The sequence below is a fragment of the Medicago sativa genome, chromosome 1, assembly GCF_051527215.1.
Source record: "Medicago sativa cultivar Bolivia chromosome 1, Bolivia_mono, whole genome shotgun sequence".
NCBI lineage: Eukaryota > Viridiplantae > Streptophyta > Magnoliopsida > Fabales > Fabaceae > Medicago > Medicago sativa.
In genome coordinates, this window is record NC_140749.1 from 53,499,516 (window position 1) to 53,525,051 (window position 25,536).

Consider the following 25,536-nt stretch of genomic DNA (forward strand, 5'->3'; position numbering starts at 1 on the left):
ATCCGTCAGTAATTACTGGCGGAATAATCCCTCAGTAATGCTTTGTCTAAACTACCTCTCCATTACTGAGGAAAAATTCCGCCAGTAATGTTTATACAGATATGCATTACTGACGGAAATTTCCGCCAGTAATGTACTTCACACATTTTTTTTTATTCCTTTCTACTTTTTAATTTTAATTAAAGAAATAGAATTTATTAAACGCAAATAAATTAATGAAATACAATTTTAATTAATAAGACACATTAATTAAACGACATATATCATCATAATATTCGTACAATCCATAAATCATTTTCGTACAAAACCATAAATACATCAATAATATTCGTACAATCTAAAAACTAACATAATAAACTAATTATCATAATATTCGGGAAAATTCGATCTTGATCTCCCTCCAAACTCAAAATCCTTGCAAATCCTTCAACGCTTCTTGAGTATTAGATGTTGCTTGACCCTTAAATGTCAATTAACGTGTTATCAAAGCTTCTGGAAAGCAAAAAAGTGAAACGAGAAATTAACATTAATTAAACAATTCAAAAGAAACCAGAACAAGGTTAAACAGAAACATTCAAACACTGATCTTCAGCATTAAAACTTCCTTCCAAAAACGTTACCTTTTTAACTTGTTTCTCAAAATTGTAAAAGTCAAAAAACCAACCATATCAAAATATTCATATATCTGCTACTCGATAATTTATAAATTTAGAAAGTGTGCACCATCCTATATAAAACTGCGACAATATAAACTACATTCATCAGGAAAATGAAAATAGCAGCTTCATGGAACCAAGAAAAATACCTGCAGAGCTAAAATACGGTCTTCAACTGTATCTTTGACAGTTAACCGCAAAACTGTAACCGGACGAGTCTGTCCAATTCGATGAGCTCTGTCTATGGCTTGATTTTCAGTTGTGGGATTCCACCATAGATCTAGCATGAGAACGTGGCAGGCTGCCACCATGTTCAGACCAAGACTAGCAGCCTTCAAAGACATTATCATAACAGATACCTGAAAGACAACAGATCCAACTTACCAAAATATATACTTATTCAAGACACAAAAAGAACCATATATTATCATTTTCTAGGTGAGGTTGGCTCACTCACAAAACTTATGACATGAAAAAGCAAGAACTTCAGTCATTGATATTATTATCTATGACTTTACAAACCTCAGGGAGTGTGTTAAAATCTTTAACAGCTTTATCTCTAGCGAGGACTGACATTGTTCCGTCAAGTCTTCTATACTGAATTGAAGAATCCTTAAGACATGTTTCAAGTAAATCTAGCATGCCTGTCCTATACAATTAGTTACCAAACATAAACTAAAACTACAAAATTAAGTAATTATAGTCAAGTGCAATTTCAAATCCAGAACCAGGTCGAGCTCTTGCAGATAGGATACTTGTACCTCTAGCTCCACAGATAGGATGATTTCCTTTCAATTATATTCTTGTGCCCAAGATGCTCTGTCTTTTAAATCAAATAAAGAAATTAAAATGGTCCTTTGTTGTACTTTAGGATTAGATCAGAACATCATTGCATTGCAGGTAAAACATAAGCTACATGGAGCAAAAAAGTTACAACTTAAACAATCATCAATGATTTAAGTTAAAATTTAACCAAATTGATTTTGATAAATATGTTCACACTAATAAAGGTGCTTCTTGAACCTCAAACAACAATAAGTCCATAGTAAATTGATAATCAAATTTGTGAGAAGATACAAATAAGTTCGATCTTTCAAGCTGTAAATTCAATTGAAATGACCAACAATAAGGACAGCAAATTGTTGTCTATTTTGCTGTTAAATTTGTGTATGAAAATATTATTTTTTGTATTTGTTAATATGCATGTAAAAATGCTTCTTTCAAGATCATTCTTACAAGAAGGATAGCTCTGAAAGATCCCCTAATGTATCTGGAATATTGCCACTGAAGCTGCAACCAGCCAAAATCCTGAATCAATGAAGTTTAAATCCTTATGAAAATTACTAAAAGTTTCTCTTGAAAGGACATTGGGAAATTAACTGGTTCTGTGTAGCTAACTTACATAATATTTAGCTTGCTTAAGTCCCCCAATTGTGGAGAGATAGAACCCATTAAACCTTTATTAAAGGACAAATCCCTGCAGTTACATGAATTGACACAAGTTAAATCGCAAATACATACTGTGGAAGATTTTTTGTTCCTTTTATTTTATGACCAAAGCTAAGTTAGTACTGGAAACAATTTTCTTTAAAAGTATTGTAATTGTGATTATGACTTGTTAGATTCTTATACAATAAACAATCAATTTAGTCTATAAAGTATCACTCTCTTTCCAATTTAGTGTTTTTTTCGGTATAGAGTAAACTGGCACATGGCGTGAAAAAGCCGCTCCAAACCAGATTACAACTTTAAGGAATAACAAAACACGCTACCATTAATCCAAAACAAATTGCACATAAGCGGCTAAACTATATTGGAAACCACTACATGGCTCCCCCTTTATTTAAAACAAAATCTGCTAAGCCAACACAGTATTCCCTCTGCTACTAAACCAGAAAAACTAAAAGTCCCCTACATTCTGCAGCAAACAATTCCATAGAAACACCTTCTAGATACTGTCAAAAGCAACAAACCACAAAGCCAACTCAAATTCTAAATCAACAGCCAACAAATCTCCGTAGAAAGGCAAACTTTAAACAGTTTGAAAACAAACAAGCGGATTAGACCACTAATCAGAAAAAATTAAATTTGACAGTTAACCGCAAAACTGTATCTTTGACAGTTCATAGTAAATTGATAATCAAAATTGTGAGAAGATACAAATAAGTTCGATCTTTCAATGAATAAAATTTAACCAAATTGATTTTGATAAATATGTTCACACTAATAAAGGTGCTTCTTGAACCTCTAACAAACAACAATAAGTCCATAGTAAATTGATAATCAAAATTGTGAGAAGATACAAATAAGTTCGATCTTTCAAGCTGCAAATTCAATTGAAATGACCAACAATAAGTCCACAACATGAGAAGATACGGATAAAACAGATTGAGGTATCGAATTATTTCCACTGTCTCAAGAAACGATTATACTGACAAGACCAATTTGAATCCACAATTAACAATGAACAAAACCACAGTCAGCCACAATCACAGTGAATTGAAAAACACAAGAGCAAACGAAAATCTAAACCCTAATAACCTCAAATACACATGTACCGTATACGAATCAGAAATTGGTTCTAAACCAAAACTAACGAATCAGAAATACACATGCATGTATCCTATACGAATCAGAAATTAGCGATGAAGAAGGTGAGATGACTTACCAGAATCGAAAACGGAGAATCACCATAACCCCTTTCACACAGTCACACTGCTCGCGACCAAGAATCCTTGATTAGAGGGATTAGGAATCGAAAATGGAGAATCGGTGAAGAAGAGAGAGAGAGAGAGGTTGGAGGATCGAAGAGAATGATAGAGGGTGGACAGAGAGAAAGATACGGTGGCGGTCACTCTTTTCTTTCTCTTCTACGATACTGGGTTTTGTTTGAAGAACAAGAGACATTGGGTTTTGTTTTTCAAGGATATGCGACCATTACTAACGGATATGCGGACCATTACTGACGGATTAATTGCTTTAATTACTGGCGGAATTTGTGCATTACCGACGGATTATTATTACTGGCGGATATGTTGCATTACTGGCGGAATATTTAATCCGTTATACTTTTACTGTCGGATTTATATCCCTCACTAACGCAAAGTCACATTACTGACGGATTTATTGCATTACTGGCGGAATATTTAATCCGTTATACTATTACTGTCGGACTTATGTCCCTCAGTAACGCAAAAACATGTGCGTTTACATTATTGGCGGAATATTTCCGCCAGTAATACATCGTAGGTTCTTTATTGATATTACAGGCGGATTTATCCGTCAGTAACGTTATTGAGGGTTTTTTTAATGTTACTGAAGGTTTATTCCGCCAGTATTTACTGAGGGCCTAAATCCCCCAGTAATGCAATTTTGAATTGGTTAGTAAATTGGGGAATTCTTGTAGTGTCTGTGGTGGAAGAGGTGGTGGAAATTGCAGCAAACATGTAGATTAATCAAAAAATTATTATTAGTTCCACCGTTTTTTTTTTGACAGTTATTAGTTCCACCGTTATTAATAATTCTTTCAAGCAATCCCATTAAAAAATCCTACCAGCTAAGAGAGTGTTGAAAGTTGTGATGTCTGAACTAAGCAATCCCATTAAAATTATTGTTTGTGTTGTTATAAGTTGTGATGTCTGAACTATGCAATAAGTGGATAAGGGGAGTATGGAAAGCCACATTGTGCACACAAGTCTATTTATAAATTTAGTACTTCATTTACCTTTTAATAACCTCTTTTTGAATGTCTTGAGTTCAAGATGCATCTCCTTAATATATCTTCTTGATTAAAATATTTTAATCCTTGGGATTAAAATATGTTCGTTTTTACGGTGGTATTATCTAACACCCTGATTTTTAATAGGAAAGGTGCATTTTTTAATTGCACTTTTCCCCCTATCTTTTGCTAATTGTATGATTTTGCACCCCTTTTTTGAGCGATTTTGCACTCCATCTTTTTGCCATCTTTCTTGTTAAATGGACCTTCTTGTGTTTAATTGCATTTTTGCCCCCTATCTTTTTGTCAATTGTGCGATTTTGCACCCCATCTTATTTTTTTGAGCGATTTTGCACCCCATCTTTTGCCCCCTTTCCCCTCTTTTAATGATGATTTTGAACAAAACACAATTGGCAAAAGATGAGTGCAAAATCGCTCAAAAAAAGAGGGGGTGTAAAATCACACAATTAGCAAAAGATAGGGGAAAATACAATTAGGCATTTTTTTTAATAACTCAAAATTTTGCATTAATGAATTCACAACCGTCTTAAATTTAAAACTATAGTGAATAATTTTTATCGAAAACATTTTCCAAAAAAGGATAATCATAATCTTGCATCAACTTTGTAAAATAAAAACACTATATCTTGCGTCAACTTCTAAAAACCCTTCAAAGAGTTGGAGATTGGTAGATTATCATCCGCATGAGAAAATCATAGAAAGTCTAATTATAAGATCGAAAACCGAAGATCTTTCATATATGAGTCAAACATGTCCATGATATCTCATTCTGAACTAAAATCCATTGATGAAGTCATCATAGATGAATCATGAATAAAGACAATGAAAGAAGAGTTATCTAAGTTTGGAACCTTGTTTCTAATCCTCATAGTTAAACCATCATCGTAACAAGATGGGTGCCAAAAGCAAATTTGTTGAAAAAGATAAAGTGATCAGAAACAATGCTAGACTTGTGGCACAAGGCTACAATTGACATGATGGTATATATTATGATGACACTTTTACACAAGTAGCAAGGTTATAAGAAATTATAATTTAACATGTATATGTTGATCATAAGTGCATGCAAACTATTTCAAAAGAATGTTAAAAGAGCTTTTCTAAATGGTTTTATGAAAGAAGACGTCTATATTCATCAATCACTAAATGGTTTTATGAAAAGTCTCGAAGCCTTAAGGTTCGACAAGATACGAGTCAAGAAGTAAATCCGTCAAAGTCAAGCAACTGCCTTTGAAGTGGGAAGATTCAAATCTCAAACGAGAAGCGGTTTCCTCAAAGGAGAACGTGGCAGACAAGCGGTTGTCTACATGGAAGGAGTGTTGATCGTGTGATTAGTTTCTTTCCAAGTTATTTTCTTTGTATAAATAAGAATTTTCCATAGGGAAAATGGGTCGCAAATTACCTATACATAATTCTAAAACACTTGAAGTACCGGTGCGATAAAAAGAGTCATAAAGAATGTACGTAAAGGATTTGTCGAACCACCTTTATTTTTAATGTATTGTATTTTACCTTTCCTTTAAGTTTATGCAATTTAGACTTATTGCCTTTACTTTTCATTTAAAACCCTTTTTCTGTCGAAAGACGCCACACGGTCTCATCCCGTTCGTTAAGCAACCTACGAACTCGATGAACACACAAAAACAAATGCACAACATGTCCTAGGATATCTAGTTTGGACCTGCTCGTAATAATCAAAACCAGCTCATATTGTTTACCAAAAACATCGTTACACAAATTGGCACGCCTGATGGACCCTGCTTGTGCACCTTTTTTAAAAACTTTTTCAAAAACATTGGAAAGAAATTTCTGTTGTATTCTTCAAAAATCTTGGAAAGAAATTTCCATTGTACTTTTTAAAAAACTTCGGAAGCAATTTCCATTGTGCATTTTTTCAAACAAAAACCTTTGGAAGAGATTGCCATAATCATCCAAAAAAATTCAAAACTTTTTTCTACAAAACAAACCTTTTTTCTAAAAACCCTTCTTGTGGAAACAGTTATTCTAAAGATTAGCAACTATTTTCAGTGAACTTGTTCTAAGGAAGAATTCGTATTTTTGTGCATGCATTTAAGAAGTGGTAAAACTTTTAAAACAATGACTAAATCCGCCAATACTGGTGCTTTTATGTCATCACAATTATCATAATCCTCTTCACAAGCACAAATTACACGGGCATCCGCTTTTGCAGTGGGTGCTAGTGTATCGACGGTCGTGGGGGCAACCATGGCCATGCCGTTTTTGACGGAAATAAGAGTAACCGCTCCCACAACTGATAGATCTCTGGCAAGTGCACCAAATACTATCGAAGTAGTAAAAATATCGTTCCCACGAGGACTGTTTTTAACTTCAATAATTCAATTTCGTTATATAATTAGGATGTATAAAATTTATTTTGTTTTGCCACTAGGCGGTAGATTTGGTTTGATTTTAATTAAATCAAGAAACAGAAAAGATTTGATTAAGAAAATAGGAGAGAAAGATGAGATCAGATCCGTCGAATCCTCTAAGTTCCCCTAATTGGTCTACTGCACCTATTTGTTATGAACCCTCTTCTAGTTTACGATGATTAACAAATTAGCCCTAATCAATCCCTTGAGTTAGGACCCTCTTCTTAAACTACAGCCCCTAATTCCTTAGGTGGTCTAATAATTCTTGAAGGTTTTACCGAACGTTAACCTATTATCACTAACAAACGATTATCTATTCCTAGACTAACCCTGTTTATTAGAACAATTCAATTAGGTCTAAGTTGAAAGCCATGGTCAGTGGTCATTCATTCTCACGAAATCAAGTTATATGTGATCAAGATATAAAAAGCATTAAGAACAATTGAATTGAATAAACTAGAATTGAATTCATAAACAAAATAGAGTTTCACAGCAACATGTGTCAATTAGGGTTACAAAGATTCATCTCGGATCTAATCTCTAAGAGATTTAGCTACTCATAATCGAGTTTACAAATAGCATAATCAATGAAATAATTAAAACATACATGAATTGGTAAAAGGATGAAGAAATCGCCCTTCTAGCCGTCTCCGATGTCTCAAAATCGCACTTTGCTCTCCAAAATCGTAACCCTTGTTCTTCAGATTGAGTGCAGTATTTATAGAAGTCATGGGCCTGACCCATCAAAATCGCGCCGCGCCTTGTTAATTGGCGTGCCGCGATTTCCCCTTTACAGGAAGTGTGTATTTTTGCTTCAAAAATCGCAGCACGGCTTGAAATTGGCGTGGCGCGATTTCCTTCGAACAGACTTCAAATTTTAAGCTTTTTGCACTCCAGAACAGTATAAATTGCATGAGAACTCTATCAAAATGTCACAATAAGTCCCTAATATTACGTAATGACAGAATGTCATCACAACCCCAAACTTAAACCATTCCTTGTCCTCAAGGAATTTGCTTGCAACAGTGACAAACGACAGTAAAATAACAGTTACCTGACAAAACGATAGTACCCAAAAGTTCATTCTCCTTCTAGCTAAAGATGAGCTAGTTTGACTTGTTCGCATCCACCAATTCACAACTCCTCGCATCAAATTGAAACAGGGTTCTACCAGTCGACATGCAGGTCTACATATTACCATACGCTTGAAAAGTTTCTAAACATCAATCAAAGTCAATATCATTACACACTTTTGAGGTCTTTAGGGTTATAACGGGGCTTAGGTGAAAGGTGGGATATATTTGGATAAGTAGGCTACACAAAATTTGAGTTAGGCCTTCCTACGGAAGTTATAGCACAAAATTCAATCCTTCAATCATTCACCTTGTGGAATAACAATCAATGCAAAGGTACTAGAGAATATTTTTAACATTTAGGGACAATCGAGTTTGAAGTTACTCGGATTTTAAATGTTTTGTCCCTTTTTCATCATTCAATTTCTTTTTTTTTTTTTTTTTGATACACCATTTTTGTGTATATTTTGCATGACAATCTCATATTTCTTTCATTTTTGTTCTCTTATTCTCTAGTACCCCCACCCCAAACTTAGTTGGTTGCAAATTCCAATAGCAACCCCAAACTTAATCTTTAGCAACATTCTACAATGCCTTAACTCAGAAATTCATTAAGGGATAAGTCCTAAAAAGTCTCTAGGCTTGTAATGTAGTTTGTCACCGAACAAAAAGTTCTAATCCTACCGGCTCACAATTGGTTAAGAAAGGATAAATTCAGCAAATTAAAACAGGGTAGGCTTCAAAAAGGCTCACAGGACCAAGCACTTTTGCCTCAGTGTGTAATTGACAAAGACCAATCAATAATAGAGAAACAATGCAAGTTCTAGAAATGTAGCTGCATGGAAAACTAATCTAAATATAAGTAAATTGAAAAACAAGATTTGGCAATGAACCTTATGGCTGAGATTTCTGGGAGTATGTGACTACCTAGCAACGCCGTACACTTCGCCTTTGAATCAAGTCACCCCTCCTTTAGAACTTTTGGAATACCGTTTCATCAAACAACTGTTACTAAACTGGAATAGGTCACATGAAACAAAACAAATTCATTAATAATAAACAAGTGCAGGAGTAATTACAATAGGGAAATAAGTTCAATGGACTTCGACATTAAAAAGAAGATAAAAACTGAATGTATTGAAAAACAAAGTAAATCTAGTGGGTTGCCTCCCACCCAGCGCTTCTTTATCGTCACTAGCTTGACTGCTAAGGATCTTTAGAGGTCCTTCAGAATGAGTGCCACCCTTCCTTTAGGTAGGTCGCCACCTAGGTATGGTTTAACTCTTTGTCCATTTACTTTGAAACTTCGATCTCCTTCAGGTGTCACTAGTTCAACAGCTCCATATGGTGACACACTTTTGACCAAGAATGGTCCAGACCATTTTGACTTGAGCTTCCCAGGAAACAGCTTCAACCTGGAATTATACAACAAAACTAGTTGTCCACAGTTAATATCCCTAGGCACTAAGTTTTTGTCATGATACCTTTTTGTCCTGGCTTTATAGATGAGTGCATTTTCATACGCTCTAAGCCTCATCTCCTCAAGTTCATTAAGTTTCAAAATTCTTTTCTTACCAGCGGCTACTTGATCAAAATTTAAGGCCTTAATGGCCCAATAAGCTTTATGTTCTAGCTCGACTGGAAGATGACATGCCTTCCCATATACTAACTGATAGGGTGAGAACCCAAGATGGGTCTTAAAGGCTGTCCTATATGCCCACAGTGCGTCATCTAACTTCCTGGACCAATCTTTCCTATTTGACGCAACTGTCTTCTCCAGAATCTGTTTCAGCTGTCGGTTTGAAACCTCTGCTTGACCACTAGTTTGTGGGTGATAGGGAGTTGCAACTTTGTGCTTAATGTTATACTTTTTGAGCACATTTTCAAGAAAATTATTGCAAAAATGCTTCCCCCCATCACTGATCAATACTCTAGGGGTTCCAAACCTAGTGAAAATATTCTTTTGAAGGAAATTGACAACCGTCTTGGCATCATTAGCAACACATGGTATCGCTTCAACCCACTTTGTGACATAATCAACACAGACTAGAATATGGAGATAAGAGTAAGAGGAAGGGAATGGTCCCATAAAATCAATACCCCAACAATCAAATGGTTCAACTTCAATGATTCCTTTTAGGGGCATTTCATTCCTCTTTGATATGTTACCTGTCCTTTGGCATCTGTCACATCTTGTGACAAAGTCGTGGCAATCTTTGAAAAGGGTTGGCCACCAGAATCCACTTTGCAAAATTTTTGCAGCTGTTCTTTCTCCACTGTGGTGGCCTCCATAAGCTGAGCTATGGCAGTGCCACATGATACTATGTGCTTCCTCACCTGCAACACAACGTCTAATCAAACCGTCAGTACCTATCTTAAACAGATAAGGGTCATCCCACAAGTAGTGGTTCGCATCTTTGAAGAACTTTTTCCTCTGAGGATAGGTCATATCATCAGGAACTATGTTACCGGCCTTAAAGTTTGCCATGTCAGCAAACCAAGGTCTTTCTCCAATAGCAAACAGCTGTTCATCAGGGAACTCGGCCTTGATGGCCTTCTCCTTCTTTGTTACCTCATCATTTTCCAGCCTTGAGAGGTGGTCAGCTACCACGTTCTCGACTCCCTTCTTGTCACGAATTTCAAGATCAAATTCTTGCAATAATAGGATCCACCTCAACAGTCGAGGCTTTGAATCCCCTTTAGTTAAGAGATATTTGAGAGCTGCATGATCTGTAAAAACAATGACTTTGGAGCCTATTAGATAAGAACGAAATTTTTCCAATGCGAAGATTACAGCAAGCAATTCCTTTTCAGTTGTGGAATAGTTAACTTGATTTTCATTTAAAACCTTGCTTGCATAGTAAATTGCATGGAAAAATTTGTTCTTGCGTTGGCCTAGGACTGCACCAACAGCATAATCACTTGCATCACACATAAGTTCAAAAGGTAAATCCCAATCGGGTGCAATGATTATTGGTGCAGTCACCAACTTGTTTTTAATCAAAGAAAAAGCATTTAGACATTCAGAATCAAAATTAAATTCGTTTTCTTTGACCAAGAGGTTACAGAGGGGTTTGGAAATTTTAGAAAAGTCTTTTATGAACCGCCGATAGAAACCGGCATGCCCCAGGAAACTCCTCACTCCTTTAACATTGATTGGTGGAGGAAGTTTCTCTATAACCTCTATCTTAGCTTGGTCCACCTCAATGCCTTTAGCACTTATTTTATGCCCCAAAACTATACCTTCAGTTACCATAAAATGACATTTTTCCCAATTCAAAACAAGGTTAGTTTCAGTGCATCTTTTAAGTACAGCATTTAAATGGAACAAGCATTGATCAAAAGACTTACCAAAAACAGAAAAGTCGTCCATAAATACCTCAATGTTCTTCTCTATCATATCAGAGAAGATGGAAAGCATGCACCTTTGAAAGGTTGCTGGCGCATTACACAGCCCAAAGGGCATCCTTCGATAAGCAAACACACCGAATGGACAAGTGAAGGCAGTCTTTTCTTGATCTTCCGGAGCCACTGCAATTTGATTATACCCTGAATACCCATCCAAGAAGCAATAAAAAGCTTGGCCAGCCAATCTCTCGATCATTTGATCCATGAATGGTAATGGAAAGTGGTCTTTCCTTGTTGCGGTATTCAACCTCCGGTAGTCTATACACATTCTCCAACCAGTGACGGTGCGGGTAGGTATCAATTCATTTTTTTCATTTGCTACCACCGTCATTCCTCCTTTCTTGGGTACCACATGAACTGGACTTACCCATGAGCTATCTGAGATAGGGTAGATCATACCTGCATCTAGTAACTTCAGCACCTCTTTCTTTACTACTTCCTTCATTGTTGGGTTAAGTCTCCTTTGAGGTTGAACCACCGGTTTGTATTCAGCCTCCATGTGTATTTTATGCATGCAATAAGCTGGACTAATACCCTTTAAATCAGAAATGTTCCACCCCAAAGCTCCTTGATTGTCTCTTAACACCCTCATCAATTTTTCTTCTTCCAAAGGTGTCAAGGTATTGCTGATGATTACTGGTCTAGAGGCATCCTTAGTGAGAAAAACATATTTCAAGTGAGAAGGGAGTTCTTTTAATTCTGGATTTTTCTCTCCTTCTCCACTCAAAATAGGGGCATCTATAGAGTGCTTACCCATTAATTCTTCTGTTTTTACCGGACCCAACTCTTGCTTGCTTGCTGCTAGTTGCTTCACACAATCACTTACTTCAAGATCTTCATCATCTTCACCTTTTTCTATAGAATTCACAATTGCACGTTCAAGAGGGTGTGTTGGTTGATGTTCACAAGAGTCATCTTTAACTATTTCTTCAACAATGTCAATCCGGTAACACTTGGGATTTTCATCTTTGTGCTTCATGGCCTCAAATATATTAAACACTACTTGCTCCTTATGGAATCTCAACATTAGCTCTCCTTTCTCAATGTCAATCAAAGCACGGCCAGTTGCAAGGAAAGGTCTTCCTAGAATGAGTGGCATATCCTCATCTTCAGCCATATCTAAGATCACAAAATCTGCTGGAAATACCAAGTCATTAACCTTGACTAGCACATCTTCAAGTATACCGAAAGGGTAAGAGATTGACCGATCAGCTAAAGTGATGGTCATTCTTGTTGGTTTCGGTTCCCCACATTTAAGCTTCTTCATCATTGAAAGTGGCATCAGATTTATACTTGCTCCCAAATCACATAAAGCTCTTCCAATGTCTACCGGTCCAATTGAACAAGGGATAGTAAAAGCACCAGGATCCTTCAGCTTAGGTGGCAACTTCTTTTGAAGAATAGCACTACAATTCTCAGAAAGTGCTATGTTCTCATCATCCTTAGGCTTCCTTCGTTTAGTCAACAAGTCTTTCATGAACTTAGCATACAACGGCATTTGATCAAGGGCTTCACCGAAAGGAATATTCACCTGAAGTTGTGAGAAAAGTTGCATGAACTTCTTGAATTGGCCTTCATCCTTTTCTTTCTTCTTCGAAAGGTGAGGGTATGGAAGCTTCACATATGATGGAATAACCTGTGGTTTGTCTCCATCTTTCAAAATTTGACTCTTCGACTTCCTCAAGATTGAATCTTCATCAATTAATTTCTCACTTTTTTCTCCCTCTATTTTTTTCTTCCTTTCGTTTTCAACTACTCCATGATCATTTTCTTTTTCAACTACACCCTCATCATTCTTTTCAACTACATCATTCTCCTCCACCTCAACTACTTCATCAACCTTCTTTGGAGCTTTTGGAACTAAAGGTGTCAAAACCTTTTTGCTCCTCAGTTCAATAGCATTACAAGACTCATTCTTAGGGTTATCTTTAGTGTTACCTGAGAATCCGCCTTTGTTTTGTTCAGCCAACTGCTTAGCTAATTGCCCCAGTTGAGTTTCAAGCATCTTCCTAGAAGCTTCATTGTTCTTTCTTTCAGCTTCTTGACTCTTCTTCATCTCTTCAAAGTTGCCTTGAGTCATCTTCATGAAGTTCATCATAGTTTCCTCAAGAGCTGATGGCTTCCTTTGTTGTTGTTGAGGAGGAGTTAGCATCTGAGAGTTCAAAGCATTGTTGTTTGAGTAGCTTAGATTTGGATGCTTATTAATGCCTGAATTGTAGTATTGATTCTGCCTTTGATATCCTCCCATGAAGTTAGCTTCTTCACTTGATCCTTCCGGAACACATTCACCGTTTGGATGTTCTTCACCACATAAGTCACACTTGATTGCAGCTACTTGTTGTTGCTTATGAGCCAAAGTGAAGCCTTGAAACTCCTTAGTTAGAGCTTCGATTTGTTTGTTCATAGCTGCTTGGTTAGCAAGGATAGCAGTTTGTTCACTTACCCCAAACACTCCTCTTTCTTTCTTTTTAGCTTGATCACGATACTCATTGCCAGCCATGTTTTCAATTAGAGCTTGAACTTCATGATCAGTTTTACTTTTGAGACTACCTCCCGCGGAAGCATCTAAGAACATTCGAGTGTTTGGTGTTACCCCCTCAGTGAAGATTTGGAGGTATTGCTTCTCGGTGAACTCATGATTAGGGCATCTCTTGAGAAGCAAGTTGAATCGCTCCCAAGCATCGTACAATGATTCACCTTCTCCTTGCTTGAAGTTAGAGATCTCCATCTTCTTGTCCCAATACTTAGACATAGGGAAGTATTTCTCCAAGAACTTCAGCTCTAACTCTTCCCATGTTTGGACAGTCCCGTTTGGAATTGTTAGCAACCAATCTTTTGCTCTTCCCGTCAAGGTGAAAGGAAACAGCCTTAACTTCTTTTGTGCTTCAGTCACGGTGGCTGGTTGCACACAAAACTCACAGGTTTCAGCAAAACGGCTCAAGTGTTCATGAGGACTCATAGCTTCAGTCCCATCGAATTGCTTGTCCCTCAAACCATTGAGGACAGTTGTCTTGATGTCGAACGCTACGGGGTTAGCTGGTTGAAAAGTGTGGGTCAGTTGACCGCGATGAGTGGCTAACCCGTAGTCTCCAAGCTTAGGTCTTGGTGGTACAACTCCTTCTCCTTCCATAGTTGCAGATTTAGGAGAAGAGATTGTTTCAGATTCACTTGAGAGTTGCTCCGGTACTTGTTCTCGAACACCCGGTGGAACGGATTGAGCTAACCTTTGCGATCGGACAGCTTTCCGAAGTGCTCTAGCAGTTCTTTCAATCTCCGGATCGTACTCTAGGTCGTCAGAGCTCTGTTTACCTCGCATAAACAGCAAAATACCTTAGTAGCACTGCACAACGCAAAGTAATCAAGTGAATATGAAAACAGAAAAATAAAAATTAAAAACAGAAAATTAAATTGCAAAAACCCTAAACTATAACGTAATTGCCTTGTTGAAATGACTCAACAGTCCCCGGCAACGGCGCCAAAAACTTGATAGATCTCTGGCAAGTGCACCAAATACTATCGAAGTAGTAAAAATATCGTTCCCACGAGGACTGTTTTTAACTTCAATAATTCAATTTCGTTATATAATTAGGATGTATAAAATTTATTTTGTTTTGCCACTAGGCGGTAGATTTGGTTTGATTTTAATTAAATCAAGAAACAGAAAAGATTTGATTAAGAAAATAGGAGAGAAAGATGAGATCAGATCCGTCGAATCCTCTAAGTTCCCCTAATTGGTCTACTGCACCTATTTGTTATGAACCCTCTTCTAGTTTACGATGATTAACAAATTAGCCCTAATCAATCCCTTGAGTTAGGACCCTCTTCTTAAACTACAGCCCCTAATTCCTTAGGTGGTCTAATAATTCTTGAAGGTTTTACCGAACGTTAACCTATTATCACTAACAAACGATTATCTATTCCTAGACTAACCCTGTTTATTAGAACAATTCAATTAGGTCTAAGTTGAAAGCCATGGTCAGTGGTCATTCATTCTCACGAAATCAAGTTATATGTGATCAAGATATAAAAAGCATTAAGAACAATTGAATTGAATAAACTAGAATTGAATTCATAAACAAAATAGAGTTTCACAGCAACATGTGTCAATTAGGGTTACAAAGATTCATCTCGGATCTAATCTCTAAGAGATTTAGCTACTCATAATCGAGTTTACAAATAGCATAATCAATGAAATAATTAAAACATACATGAATTGGTAAAAGGATGAAGAAATCGCCCTTCTAGCCGTCTCCGATGTCTCAAAATCGCACTTTGCTCTCCAAAATCGTAACCCTTGTTCTTCAGATTGAGTGCAGTATTTATAGAAGTCATGGGCCTGACCCATCAAAATCGCGCCGCGCCTTGTTAATTGGCGTGCCGCGATTTCCCCTTTACAGGAAGTGTGTATTTTTGCTTCAAAAATCGCAGCACGGCTTGAAATTGGCGTGGCGCGATTTCCTTCGAACAGACTTCAAATTTTAAGCTTTTTGCACTCCAGAACAGTATAAATTGCATGAGAACTCTATCAAAATGTCACAATAAGTCCCTAATATTACGTAATGACAGAATGTCATCAACAACCGCACCTACTGTAACTGCTCAAATGACACAACCAGAAATAGGAACATTCGTGCCACCAATTACTACTGGTGTACCCGTGTCTACAAGTGTCCCAACTTCTCCTAACCCTCAAGTTAGGACCAGATTTGATGATAGGGTCCTAAATATGCAGATTTTTTCTAAGGACCAACCATACATTATGCCTGCTTCGATGATGGAAAATTTGCATAACGACCATGCATTTACAGAACATGCAAATCCATTTACACAGTTTAACTCACATAGTCCTTCAAGTTCTAGTGTTTTTGGCAGAAATGCCCCACCAGCCTTAACTACAAAATCTATGATGTTTTTTAGGCAACAAATGGATGAGATCAATCATGAGATGGTTAATTTTTGACACAACAATTTGGCACGGTGTTTAACCCTTTAATTCAAAACTGGAATCAGAGTTACCAAGCATTAACCACTCAAATGGGGAGAATAACAGATTTCTTTGACCGTCCAGAAATTGTCTATCAACGGATCCCTCAAATCCAGAATATCCCTCAAATCCAAAATACTCAACCTGTGCAAATTGTCGAACCTATAGTTCAAAGACAACAACCTGTACCTCAACCTCAACCAGTCGAACCAATGGTACAAGCACAACCAGAAGTAATTTTGGTGGGTAGAAATCATGATTCAGGTGAAGTTGATAGAAATGTCCAACAACAAAATATTGGAGCACATAATAACATGGCCAATTTGGCTGAAAATTTCATGGCTCAGAATGGCTTAAATGTGGGTTTACATAGGCCAAACTTCGTATCTCCTTTGTCAAAATAAGTTCTACAAACTGAATTTCCTAGGGGTTATAAAATTCCTAAGTTCACAACGTTTGCTGGTGATACTAGTGAATCTATTGTCGAACATATAACACGTTACTTAACGGACGCTGGAGATATTTTTAAACAATGAGAATTTGAGATTAAAGTTCTTCCCAAATTCTCTAACAAAGAATGCCTTTGCGTGGTTCACCACGTTTGCACCGCATTCCATTTAGCATTGGACTCAATTAGAGAGGCTATTTCATGAACATTTTTACATGGGCCAATCTAAGATAAGTCTAAAGGAATTAGAAAGTGTTAGGAGACGATCGACTAAGTTTGTTGAAGATTATTTGAATAGATGCAGGTTGTTAAAGGAAAGATGTTTCACTCAAGTGCCTGAACATGAGTTAGTCGAAATGGCCGCTGGTGGCCTAGAATATTCCATTAGGAAGAAATTAGACACTCAATAGTTGAGAGATATGACCTAGTTGGCAGATAGAGTTCGACAGATCGAAAGACTAAAGGCTGAAAAAGCTAGAACTCATAAGTTCAAAAAGGAAAAGGTTGCTTATGTTGATACACATGAAAGCAATTAAGAATTCAACATAGCTTATGAAGATGTTGAAGACGGCGAAATAAACTTTGCTGAATTGAAACCAGGGCCTCCTTATACATGCAAAATGTTGAGGCCATCTGATGGGAAAAATCCCGTCGAAACACAAAATGATGAATACACTCCGAATACTTCCACATTTGATGTAACCAAATATGATGAGATTTTTGATCTCTTAGTTGCTAATGGTCAAGTGGAGGTACCTAACGGTTTAAAAATCTCACCATTAGGACAACGTAAAAAGAGAGGGTTTTGTAAATATCATAATTTTTTGGGTCAGAAGACTTCAGATTGTGTACTTTTCAAGGACTTAGTTCAAAGAGGTCTAAATGAAGGCAGACTAAAGTTTGGAGACAAAACAAAGCTTCAAATGCAAGTGGATGTCGATTCTCTAAAAGATGTCGACGCAATGTACGCAGAAGTTGCAAGTTGCAACGTAGTGGAAGCCATTGCAAATGGTGTTGAAAAACTATCTGTCGAAGCAAAAGATAATGTTGCTGAATGTCAGATGGTATAAGTTTCTGGAAATCCCAAAGATGCTGACAAAATCATTTCAGAACTTCAGTTCGATGAGAAGACAAAAGCAACTTATCCCATGGCTGAAGAGGAGCTGATTGATTTCCTCAATCGTTGTAGATTGAAGAACTCTGAGGTAATGTTGTGCCCCATATGTAGTTTAATATTCGACAAAAAGGCTACCAAAAGCCTTAAGGATGTTGTTCCAGAATCCAAGAATAGGGGAAAATGGTGTGCTGATCATAGGCCAAAATTCTCTTTCACTAAAAGTTACATCCCTTTCATCAATAACTCTTCGACCACTAATTATGTTCTAAGGCACCTGTGCAGAAATGGGTTCAATTGACCCATAAAAATGTTCGATACGGAAAGAACAATGTGATGAAAGGCAACACTAGCAACAATGTTACTAAACGTGCCACCACTGATACTGAAAATCCAGACGAGTCAAATAAATATTCCTATCGAAATAATTACAAAGGTAAAAATCATATGAATCCTTAAAAACACAAAACTATTTGTAGAATAATTTTATAAAAATTTTAGTTTAATTTAAAATCAACACAAAATTATTTTTTAAAATATTTTAGCATACTTCCATTCACCTAAATAAGTAATTAAGTTGATAAATATTTAACAAAAAATGTCAAATTAAACGAACTGTCATTTTCTTTACCAAGATTTTTTTCATCAAAAAAACTCTTTTTACTATTTTGATTTAAGAATATAAATTTTATATTTGTACAAATTAATCATGTGAAACTCACTATTTTTTTTACCAATAATAGGCACACCATTTTTATATTGATTTCTTAAAATAAAAAAAGAGTTAATAATACATCCATTCGTGTGACTATTAGAGAGGTTTCGATATTGTTTGAAAATAATTGATTTATTTAATGCTGTAATTCGATGTTATTAACTTTTTTCAAATTTACTTTTTGTTCTATTTTATTCTAGGGTCATAGAACACACGTTAAGAAATTAAAAATAAAATTAAAAGATAATTTTTGCATTGAAAATATAAAATTTTAAACTTTTGTGCCTCAAAGGCACAAACTAACATTTCCCTTTATTATATAAAATTAAGGTCCTTATTTTTTTAGACCTTTTTATAAAGAGTATTTGATCCTAGTTCTCCTTTTAAATGAATTCTATAAAATTAAGGTCCTTATTATTTTTAGACCTTTTTATAAAGAGTATTTGACCCTAGTCCCTAGTTCTCCTTTTACTCCTTTTAAGTGAAGAAAGAGAAGTTAAAAATAACATGGGCCAAACAAACACCACTTAACTCCCTAATTAACCAACCTAGTAACTATAGTTTATTTTTACCTATAAAAACAAAATAAAAATTCAAAATCCAAATTATTTCTTCTGAGTATTAACGTTCTCTTCTCTCTCTCTTCTCTCTCTCTCTTCATTTTCGATTTCACCTTCACAAATTCTCAACTTGAATTTCAACAAACTCTTTTTCTTCGATTTTTGTTGAAAACGAATTACGGTTTTGTATTACGACGTCGTTTTCGAACGGTCGTAATCGGAGAAGAACGAAGCGACGCCGACGCCGTCACGAGCACATGTAATCGGTGGCGGTGGAGTATGCGCTGTCACGGGCGAGGTTTTGTGGCAAGGAGATGACGACGGTGCCGCCAACGGAAACTCGAAGGAAGGAGGTGCGAATGAGATAGCGTGAGGTGGAGGAAGGGAAGGAGATAGGGAAGAAGCGGAGAGTTTTTTCGTGGTGGTGGTGGTGTAAGCAGAGGGGTTCAGAGATGAAGCCGGTGGTGCCAGCGAGAATCGTATGAAGTCCTTGGCGTTTAACGGAATTCTACCGGAAATTGGTTCGATTTTTGTTTTTGTTTTTGACTTTGACTTTGATTAATGTTGATTAATGTTGAATTTGATTTTGAAATTAGTTTTGAAATTGGTTTTTTGAAATTGTTTTTGACTTTGATTTTGATTAATGTCGATTAATGTTAATTTTGATTTTGATAGTGTGTGGTTTTAGTTTATTTACTGCTTATAGCATATAATCACTTATGTATTATCTATTTCTATAGCAGCCACATGGTCTAGACCCACGAATACCATACGTAGTCCTTTTAAGATGGTCGAAGTCGGAGAAGAAAGATGCAACTCCCACAAGACGCGTATGAAGTCCTTGGCGTTTCACGGAATTCTACTGAAATCAAGTATGTTTCATTGATTTTTGTTTTTGACTTCGATTTCGTGTGTTATGGTTCATGAGGTTAATGTTGATTTTGATTTTGAAATTAGGGTATTTTAATGTATTGCTATAACATATAACATGACTGTATTTGGTAGTAATTCTCTCAAAGAGACTTAGGCCTTGTTTCCATAAATAGCTTATTTGCCGGAGTTTACGTCGCTCAAAATTATAAACTGCCTAACATTGCTGAGAAGGCTGATACCGTCTTGAAAATGGTCAAAGATGTCTATGAAAGACACCGCAATGATTAATGATTAGTAATCAGGTTCCTGTTTTAACTTTTTTGTTTGTTTTTAATCATAGATACTACTTACTTTAGGATCAATCAAATATCTTCATTCCAAAACATACCGTCTTGTTATTGTTGTTTTACATGTACGCCCATTATAATGGTATGTTTTACATTGTGCAAACATGATGAATGGTCAACATTGCTAATGTAAAAAAACATAGGACACCGTCACCACTACATTTATATTAATTTGTTTAGGTAACGAGGATCTACATTCTAAGTTCTAATAGAATATTAGGCTTTTAGGGATGTGATCTCTTAATGCATATTAGCTGTATAGTTGTCGCTTTTCATTTACTTAGACGGGACAATCATTGAAAGTTGGGGCTGATTAAAGAATAATTCGGTAATGAGTTATGGAAAATGCAAGGTTATCATCCACAATGAGCAAATATGGATCGTTACATAGTATTTGTTTAGGGGATGTGGGGAATAGGATGGGGGAGAGAGGGGATGAAAGGAATTATTTTAAATTTTGTTTTTTGGTTTATTGTTTTGGAGGGATAGGAAGATGGAGGGATTGGAGGGGAGTTAACTTCATTCTCACTTAAGTGAGACTCTCCTCCAATATTAGGAAGATTTGCAGGGTTCAGAAGATTAAGTAATTCAATATAAAGTTTAACTAGATCAACCTAAATATCCTTATAATGCCAAGGAGAAATGTGTGCTGTGTCTGATCTTCCTTTCATTGAGGTTCTCTCTATATATATCTCAATATCCATGGTGTAGTTAGTGAAGTTGCATGGCTGTCAATCAATGCTTGATTCACATGCAGGGTAAATGGGAAATGGTGCGTGTAAATTGAACAGAAAGAAAATAGAGATTAATGAGTTGGCCTGCTTTGTGTATGTTTGGGCGAGTGTTTGGCAAATGTGTTTCAGAATAAACTTGATTTTGTAAAATTGCTTTGGTCTGTAATGAATTTGAACTGGTGTTATTTTTGTTATGTAGTCTAAATTTTGCAGCTTAATAAAAAAGCTTTTAATCACTTCTGGCTAATATGTGATTTAGATGTTAGATTTGATCACCTTTTGCTAACAACAATTAAACATCTATACTTTACTAAAAGTTAAATCAGTGTTGTTACTTTTTTCCGTGACAGAAAATAACCACTTTGTAGGTAGCTGAGTGCTATGTCTAAAATTTCTTATATGTTGGTAGTTGAGTGCCATGTCTAAAATTTTCTTATAACTACTTCTTTCAGAGAGACTCAGGCCATGTTTCCATAAATAGCTTATTTGCTGCTTATACCATATAATCAGTTATGTATAATCTATTTCTAAAGCAGCCAACTGGTCAAGACCCACGAAGTACAAACACTGGCATGACACTAATATGTATTTGTAATGACACTAATATGTAATGACACTAATGTCATTACATAATACATATCAGAACTTAAACTATACACTGGCAGGACACTGGCATTACATAATATATATCTGTTGGTGTCATGTCGGTGTTGAACACTGAGATGTGTCTGACTAGTATTTCAACACAAAGATGCATGGTCCCTTGAAGATCTTTTCCTTTGTTTGTTAGTTAATTCTAGGGGAGTTTATAATTTGTGTGGGTGTGCTCCCATTTTTATGATTTCCCCCACCATACCTATCCGTTGACAGGTTTTCTGAGATTCTTGACCCAGAATTAATCTGACCTGGTTAATAGGTTTTATGATCTGCGTAGGCGTTGACTGAAGTTTTAAATGCTTCATATTATAGTTCATCTAAATTCGATAAGGTTAATGCTAATTAGTATTGAATGATACTTATCTAACCTGGTTGTCTTTGAAATAGGCACGGCAGTAATTAGGGAGATAATACAAGGGTTTTGTTTTAAAAATGAAGATAGTGTATAGTTTAAGTTCTGATATGTATTATGTAATGTGTCGAGTTTTGTTTATGAGAATATTTGTGTTTGAAAATTGTTTTTATTCTTCCTTTTAAGTGATGATGATGCTATAACATGAGCGTATTTGGTTGTAATTCTCTCACATATATAGAGGTGTGGGCCCTGTTTGGATAAAAAGCTTATTTGCTGCTTATATCATGATAAGCGCTTATGTATAAGCTATATCTATAGGAAAATATAAAATAAAGTTAAACTATTTTTCATATAAGCTATTAGTTGTTTTCATAAGCTATTTCGGTAAACTGGTGAAAATAAGCTAAAAATTGCTAATGGACAATGTTAGTACTTATTTGATAAGCTGTGTTTACAAGTTTTCCAAAGACTTACAAAACTCATGTCAGTAGATAAGCTCAAATCAGCCGATCCAAGTAGGATTTTGAAATTACGGTTTTTTAATGTATTGCTATAACATATAACATGACTGTATTTGGTTGTAATTCTCTCAGAGAGACTTAGGCCTTGTTTCCATAAATAGCTTATTTGCTGCTTATACCATATAATCACTTATGTATAATCTATTTCTATAGCAGCCAAATGGTCAAGATCCACCAAGTACAAGCAATATGCCGATGAGAGGCACTCGCCTTGTCAAAGGGAGAAGCATTATGTCGTTGAGCGGCACTTACCCTGTCAAAGGGAGAAACACTATGCCGATGAGAGGCACTTGCCATGGTATGCTGATGACAGGCACTTGCCTCGTCAAAGGGAGGAGCATTATGCTGATGAGTGGCACTTACCAAATCAAACAATGGAAGACTATGCTGATAAATACCAAATCAAACAATGGAAGACTATGCTGATAAAAAGAGCTTACCACATCAAAGGTTGAAATCAACTATTTCTGTTGTGGCCCCAATACTATGTCCACGATCAAATAATGAGAAGAGACCCCGAATATTACTAGAACTGCGCGAGCCATCAAAGAAAACTTCAAATGGACAAGAGAGTAGGAAGATTCCAAATTCTCAAATAAATCCAGTACTACCGAAATCTAAGAAAAATTGGTACTATTTAGAAAATGTGAGTTATGAAGCTCGTATTTTTAAGCACAAGATAGTTCCTGATGAAAGGTATGAAAGAAAAGTCAAGTATTACAATGGTGCCAATGGATCATGGCTTCAGGCGTGATATTAGAGGAGCCGAAGAAGGTAAATACATGGAAAAAAAGTTGGGATAACAAGCCTCATGAAGTCATCAAAACATGAGGTCAGTGCTCTGTCAAACTCTGGCTCTAATAGGACAGAATCTATGAGGACTGATTTTGCAGTACCACAAGTCCCTGTAACTTCTTCGGAACTCTCACCACCACCAGCAGTGAGGTCAAGTATTGAACCCAAAAATCATATTGATTCACAGAGAGAAGTTCAGAATCATTATGTAGAAAAAAATGATGAGCAACATGCAATCTCTATGGAGTTTAATGCCTCATCAGGTTTTGAAATTGAACCTCAAGAATCAGAAGCCTTAGCATATTATGACAGCCAACATCGTATTGAACTGCTACTATCCGCCTTATTGGATAATGAATCCGTTTTAAAGGACAGTGCTAAAACCGAAACTACAGACGGAAGCTCTCAAGGCGAAGTGGAGATGGATGTTCTCACAGCTGAGTGCGACAAAACTAATTTGCCTCAGGTATTTCTCGTTTTTTGATTTTCAAATGGAAGTTTCAAATTATACTGCTCTTTTTATGAATACTTGCTGTGTGGCGATAAAGGCTTTGAAGAGACGTTGGAGTATTGCAGCAAATGTAAAGGTTGCTGCTTACTCTCTTTCCATCTATTCTCTAGCATTACTGCACATGCAAGATGCAAACACTTCTGTTTCTATTTGGAACTGTGATTTCATACCATATTGAAATGATACACATTGTATCGCATTAATTCCCGGAACCTTTTCTGTTTTTGTAACACTCAAGCAGCAGTTAAGTATAGAGATTTTAGCATACTATATTATTCATACAAAACCAGAACAGTAGGTATTGATATGTTTTATGCTTTGGTGCTTTCACGTCACACGTTGAGAAGCAATGAACATTATTTAATATTAGTGACTCTCTTGTTACTAATATTATTCATCAATTCCTATTAGTGACTCTCTTGTTACTATTTAATACACATTATTTTTGCATTTTTTGAATTCTGAATAATTACTGATGTAGTAAGGCTATGTAAAAAATGGGAAGGATGACTCTGCAGCAACGTATTTTCTTAGCTTTCCTGTGTTTATCATCTGGATCACACAATATTGGAAGACAATGCAACAAATGGGAAGAAATACGAAGCTTATTGATTGATGGATCAATCATTCAATATGCAGTCTTCTCAAGGTTAGTCGTGCAACTCTTGAAAGTAACGGGATGATCCTTATTGCAAAAATGAGATTTTAGTTTATATGGTAACAAGTTTGATATCCCTTGATGCGAAACATGATATGTGAATCTATTTAGTATCATATTCGGTAAAATTGAAGTATTGGAATGACCCATGTAGCGAAAATGAGTTTTTGGTCTACAAGTTTGATATATGGGAAATTTTTACTTGTCCCTTGATGCAAACATGATATGTGAACTTATTTGGTTTTGTATTCGGTAAAATGAAAGTATTGGAATGACCCTTGTCGCGAAAATGAGATTTTGATCTATATGCCTACAAGTTTGATAAATGGGAAGTTTGAACTTGTCCCTTGATGCGAAACATGATATGTGAACCTATTTGGTTTTGTATTTGGTAAAATGAAAGTATTGGAATGACTTTGTCGCGAAAGTATTTGGTTTTGTATTCGGTAAAATTAAAGTATTAGAATGACACTTGTCGCAAAAATGAGATTTTAGCCTATATGATTAAAAGTTTGATAAATATGACTGTTGAATTTGTCCCTCGATGTCCTTTGATGCGTAACATTATATTTGAACCTATTCTGTTTTAAATTCGGTAAATAGAAAGTAATGAGATTACCCTTGATGCGAAAATGAGGTTTTAGCAGATATGGTTACAAGTTTGATAAATTTGAAGGTTTAACATGTCCCTCGATGTCCTTTGATGCGAAACATGATATGTGAACCTATTTGGTTTCGTATTTGGTAAAATGAAAGTATTTGAATGTCCCTTGTTGTGAAAAACGAGATTTTAGCCTATATGGCTACAATTTTGATAAATATGAAGGTTGAACCTGCTCCTTGATTTAAAACATGATATTTGAACCTATTTGGTTTTAAATTCGCTAAAATGAAGGTATAGAAATGACCCTTGTTATGAAAAATGAGATTTTAGCCTATGTGGTTGCAAGTTTGATAAATGGGAAGTTTGAACTTGTCCCTCAATGTCCCTTTATGCG

At 35.9% G+C, this 25,536-nt stretch overlaps 2 protein-coding genes, 1 non-coding gene and 1 pseudogene across 15 annotated transcripts; 3 read left to right on the forward strand and 1 right to left on the reverse strand.

Annotated features, from left to right (window-relative positions):
• Positions 1-245: 245 nt before the first annotated feature.
• On the reverse strand, positions 246-3,796 carry LOC146955353 (helicase-like transcription factor CHR28). Of its 12 annotated transcripts, none has more exons than XM_085721217.1 (6): positions 3,325-3,796; positions 1,893-2,133; positions 1,418-1,479; positions 1,179-1,305; positions 806-1,015; positions 246-492 (listed from the first exon to the last, which is right to left on the reverse strand). In XM_085721217.1, exons 4-6 carry the CDS (start codon positions 1,296-1,298, stop codon positions 484-486), a joined length of 339 nt encoding a protein of 112 aa, XP_085577343.1. In that variant the 5' UTR covers positions 1,299-1,305; positions 1,418-1,479; positions 1,893-2,133; positions 3,325-3,796; the 3' UTR covers positions 246-483. The 12 variants fall into 12 exon arrangements, with proteins under 12 accessions (XP_085577343.1, XP_085577339.1, XP_085577320.1 ...); XM_085721213.1 differs by having other exon boundaries at positions 1,179-1,300; positions 3,325-3,795; XM_085721194.1 differs by having other exon boundaries at positions 1,179-1,479; positions 1,893-1,964; positions 2,059-2,133; positions 3,325-3,792.
• A 10,100-nt stretch (positions 3,797-13,896) lies between these two features.
• On the forward strand, positions 13,897-14,003 carry LOC146955354 (small nucleolar RNA R71). Its single transcript, XR_015025258.1, has one exon. It is a non-coding gene; the product is annotated as a small nucleolar RNA R71 (small nucleolar RNA).
• A 2,187-nt stretch (positions 14,004-16,190) lies between these two features.
• LOC146955355 (uncharacterized) lies at positions 16,191-17,768 on the forward strand (annotated as a pseudogene).
• A 1,363-nt stretch (positions 17,769-19,131) lies between these two features.
• LOC146955356 (uncharacterized) lies at positions 19,132-24,828 on the forward strand. Of its 2 annotated transcripts, none has more exons than XR_015016598.1 (4): positions 19,132-19,608; positions 19,828-19,959; positions 22,728-23,835; positions 24,362-24,536. XR_015016598.1 is itself a non-coding variant. In XM_085721257.1 (4 exons), the coding sequence occupies exons 3-4, from the start codon at positions 23,386-23,388 to the stop codon at positions 24,362-24,364; spliced, it is 453 nt and encodes a 150-aa protein (XP_085577383.1). In that variant the 5' UTR covers positions 19,132-19,608; positions 19,828-19,959; positions 22,728-23,385; the 3' UTR covers positions 24,365-24,828. The 2 variants fall into 2 exon arrangements, 1 of the variants encoding a protein (XP_085577383.1); XM_085721257.1 differs by having other exon boundaries at positions 24,362-24,828.
• The last annotated feature ends 708 nt before the right edge of the window (positions 24,829-25,536 follow it).

Coding starts and splice junctions, on each gene's coding strand:
- LOC146955353 (XM_085721234.1), bottom strand. CDS start 1,298: ATGCTAGATTTACTTGAAACATGTCTTAAGGATTCTTCAATTCAGTAT. Junction 1,016..1,178: donor ATTTTAACACACTCCCTGAG/GTTTGTAAAGTC, acceptor GTTGTCTTTCAG/GTATCTGTTATGATAATGTC.
- LOC146955356 (XM_085721257.1), top strand. CDS start 23,386: ATGAAGTCATCAAAACATGAGGTCAGTGCTCTGTCAAACTCTGGCTCT.